At 41.7% G+C, this 4,381-nt stretch overlaps 1 protein-coding gene across 1 annotated transcript; it reads left to right on the top strand.

Moving 5' to 3' along the window:
- The first annotated feature begins 3,143 nt into the window (after positions 1–3,143).
- LOC134934673 (uncharacterized) lies at positions 3,144–3,497 on the top strand. Its single transcript, XM_063930052.1, has one exon. It carries the CDS (start codon positions 3,144–3,146, stop codon positions 3,495–3,497), a length of 354 nt encoding a protein of 117 aa, XP_063786122.1.
- The last annotated feature ends 884 nt before the right edge of the window (positions 3,498–4,381 follow it).

Raw genomic sequence — 4,381 nt, 5'->3', positions numbered from 1 at the left:
AAGTGTGTGGACTTACGTAACTACCTCAGGCACTGCAATACTCTGCCAACAGGTTATGGGCCCAGACCCACATGCTTGAAGCTTAACCCCTACGTGTTTGAGTGATAGCACAAAATAAAAGAACACTCAGATAAACTTAAAGTGACATTTTATAGAAGCGCTGAGAAGATGTATAACACTGGGCACAGTATGAACTTTGCTAAGCTGTAAGGTTTAGAAAACTACACTACATGGAAGTTTGCCATGGAGATGCAGCTTAAGCGGGAAAAGTTGTGGAAGGTCACAATAGACCCAGGAGCAGGTCCTAACCCAGATGATGTAGATAGAGTCATCGGGACGATAGGTTTAGCTGTGGAGCAGCATGTCTATTCAATAATCAGTGGGAAAGTGCCAGCTAAGGACATGTGGACAGCCCTGCAAAGTGCGTATGAAGACAGAGGTCTGATGAGAAGGATAAGTTTAAGGCGCATGCTATATGGAATTAAATTGACTGCCTGCAATGACATGAACGATTAAATTGATAAGATATTGTCAATAGCTCAGCAGTTGGCATCTGTGGGGGCACATGTGGATGAGGAGGAAGTGGCAATGGCGATGTTACAAAATCTGACACCAGAATTTGATTTTTTGGTGGTTGCCTTAGAGTCAAATGATACTAAGCTGACAACAAAGATTGTAAGGGCCAAGCTACTACAGTTCCAAGAATGTATTCCTGTTGAGACCGTAGCTGAGGGTTCTTCTTTGATGACAAAGGGCACAAAGTCTAAAAAGCACAAATTCAAGTGTTTTGTATGTCACAAGATAGGACATAAAGCTTTTCAGAATGTAGGATGAGAAATTACAGTGGTGCGCAGAAGCAGCGTGACAAGCCAAATGAGTCAGCACTAAATGTAACAGATAGCCACAGGAAGGATTGCTGGTACATGGACTCGGGGGCCACTAGGCATTTCAGTTGCAATAAGCATTGGTTAAATTCTTTAACACTGTGTGTACCCACTACAGTAACAGGGATTGGAAACAAAGTCCTTACTGCATCACAATCTGGGACAATCACAGTGCGTTTAAGAATTGGAGGCGAAACAATTGTTACAGATATCGAAGATGTATTGTTCATGCCAGATTTGGGAAATAATCTCACTGCTATCAGCATCCTAGAGAAGAAGGGTTACAGAGTCCAATTTGAGAAGGGCGAGTGTATGGTGCAAATAAAAGAGGGACTGTTATTGCTTCAGCAACCAACTATATGTCCTGGACACTGAGAAGTGTACGGCAATGATGGCTACTGATGCAAACCAATTAATGGAGCTGTGGCACAAATGCTTGGGTCAACTAGGATATGACAACATCCAGAAACTGCTAGATGGAATGGTAACAGGGATCACCGTAAGCAATGCTGAAAGACCCATGTGTGAGAGTTGCATAAAAGGCAAGCAAACTCGCAACCCAAAGTCAGTTAGTAGAGCAGAGAAACAACTGTCTCTAGTGCACACCGATGTATGTGGTCCAATGGAGGTAGAATCAATCAGTGGCTACAGATATTTCATGATTCTCATTGATAACGCCACAAGAATGACACACGTGTACTTCATTAAAGAAAAGAGTGAAGTCTTTGGCAAAATTGTGGAATACAAAAACCTGGAGGAGACTCAGACAGGATCCTAAGATCAGACAACGGTGGAGAGTATGATAACAAAGTCTTAGCCACATTCTTTAGAAAATATGGCATTAAGCATCAGCTAACAATTTCTTACACACTGGCGTGAGTGAGCAGGCAAACCGCACAATTGCTGAAAAAGCACGGACTATGCTAAGTAACACTGGCCTGGAAAATACATTTTGGGCAGAAGCAGTATCTACTGCAGTATACCTAAAGAATTGTGCACCTACAGTAGCTGTTAAAGGTAAAACGCCACTGGAGGCGTGGTCCAGGAAAAAGCCAAGTGTCAGTAATCTTCGTGTCTTCGGGAGCAAAGCTTTTGCACATATACCAAAGGAGAAAAGGAGACATTTACATCCAAAATCCATAGAATGTATAATGCTCTGATACTGCGAGGAAAGTAAAGGATACAGATTTTGGGATGTTACAAACAAATGTCTTCTTAAATCCAGAGATGTGATATTCTATGAGACAGCACCACTGACTGGGGCAGTGGAGCAAGAAGAGAATGTATTACTAGATGTACAAGCAGCAGAAAACATGTCTGAAACAGAGAATGTCAAAGTAGACAACCAATCAGAGAATAGGAGTTCCATGAGGAGCAACAAAGGTGTTCCAGCCAAGAAATAAAGTGAGGAGTATGCAAACATAGCTTACTGTGAACCACAAAACATACAAGAAGCAAAGTCAAGCAGTGATTGGACAGAGTGGAAATCAACAATTGATACAGAGCTGTCAGCACTGGATGATAACAATACATGGACTATAGCCGATAGGCCAAGTAACCGTAAAATGATCAAGAGCAAGTGGGTCTTCTGCAAGAAGTTGAATTCAGATGGGACAATAGCCCATTACAAAGCCCGCCTTGTTGCCAAGGAAAATACCCAGAAGTCCGGAATCAAGAGATCTATTCACCTGTTGCAAGGTACAGCACCTTAAGGTTAGTAATTGCTATTGCTACACTACATGATCTACTGTAATACCAGCTAGACTTTGATTCTGCATTCCTAAATGGAGAGTTAGTTGAGGAAATTTATATGGAACCACCTGAACACTATGATGTAAATATATTCCAAACAAGAAAAGTTTGTCTATTAAGGAAGTCACTGTATGACCTCAAAAAAAGTGGTCATTGTTGGTATGTGAAGTTGGATGCAGTGTTACTAGAAATTAACTTTGTTAGGTCAGAGACTAATCAATGCCTATACCATAAGACTGTAGAAGAAAAATTGTACATCATAGCTGTGTATGTGGATGATTTACTTGTGGCAGGTCAAGAAAATCACATCACTGACGTGAAGCACCAGCTAAAACAAAAATACAAGTACAAAGATCTAGGCACTGCAAATCACTTATTAGGCATGAAAATTGAATAAAACCTAAAAGAAGGGACTGTCACAATTGACCAACAAACATACATTGAGACAATACTTTCCAAATATGGAATGTCAGATGCAAAAACAGTCCTATTGACAAAAGTGTAAAAATGGTCAAGGCCATGTCCCCAAGCAGCCAGGGGGAGATAGAGGAGATGCAAGAAGTCCCTTATCAAAATGCTGTTGTTCATTTGATGTATGCAAGTAATAGGACGCGTCCTGACATCACACATGCAGTGAATCGGGCATGCCAGTTTGCAAACAATCATGGCAGACAACACTGGATTGCAGTAAAGAGAATCTTAAGGTATCTCAAAGGTACAAGTTCACTAAAGTTGAGATTTACAAAGTCAAAAGACACCAGCTTGAAAGTATTCTGTGATGCCGACTGGCGGTCAGATGAGGACGATCGATGTTCCTACACTGCATACTTGTTTGCATTAGCAGGCACAGCCGTCAGCTGAGCTAGTAGGAAACAACCCACAGTTGCTCTTTCCACAACAGAAGCGGAGTACATGGTGCTCACAGAAACTTCAAAGGAAGCACTATGGATAAAAAAGACTTTATGTGAGTTAGGTCTTCTTTATCACAGTGAGATCATCAACATAGGGTGTGATAACAAGGGAGCAAAAGATCCTTCTTGTAGCACAAAGCATCATGGACGGGATAAGCACTTTGCTATAAAACATCACTTCATCCGCGAATTAGTGGAAAATAAGTCAATCAGTGTGGATTATGTTGCAAGTGAAGTAAATGTTGCCGACATGTTGACAAAAGGACTGTCATCACACCTGTTAAATTCATTATTGAAGGAATGTGGACTGGAATATGTTTAATGTTGATTTATTCTTACTGTTTTTGCTTCATAACCATGTTTGCGGTTACAGGTATGACTTTATTGAAAAAGTGTTTTTTGATAAAATATCATGTTATTTTATATGTGACCTGGAGACAGTTTTGACGAGGGGGAGTGTTGGATAATGGTACGCTCTGTACCTGTTTACTTGTGTATAGGGTCTCATGCACACAGTCCCTAGTGTTCATCCCTCTAGTGCCAGTGTCTTAAGGGAGGCGGAGCCTGACACAGAGCTCCTCTATCTTACCAGTCCTGTCCAGCGTGTATGGAGAGACTGGAGAGAGTGTTCCACGTGTGCTGTATGTACCGCGCTGCCGTAGCTTAAGAGAGAGCCGGGCGGTGCATTCTTTTCACAACGGGAGTCAGACTGCATGGACGTGCAGTCCTCCATCCCTTACTATCGGAGCCATACCCTGCTGTCATACCGCAACCACATATACCATATCGATAAGTACCGCTAATATACTGTGTTACACTGTCTTCTATAAAGGG

This window comes from Pseudophryne corroboree, chromosome 6 (assembly GCF_028390025.1).
Source record: "Pseudophryne corroboree isolate aPseCor3 chromosome 6, aPseCor3.hap2, whole genome shotgun sequence".
In the NCBI taxonomy this organism is placed as follows: domain Eukaryota; kingdom Metazoa; phylum Chordata; class Amphibia; order Anura; family Myobatrachidae; genus Pseudophryne; species Pseudophryne corroboree.
This window is presented reverse-complemented; position numbering and strand designations above follow the sequence as displayed.

What these genes read in the sequence shown, in the direction of transcription:
- LOC134934673 (XM_063930052.1), top strand. Translation starts at nt 3,144, where the DNA reads ATGGTCAAGGCCATGTCCCCAAGCAGCCAGGGGGAGATAGAGGAGATG.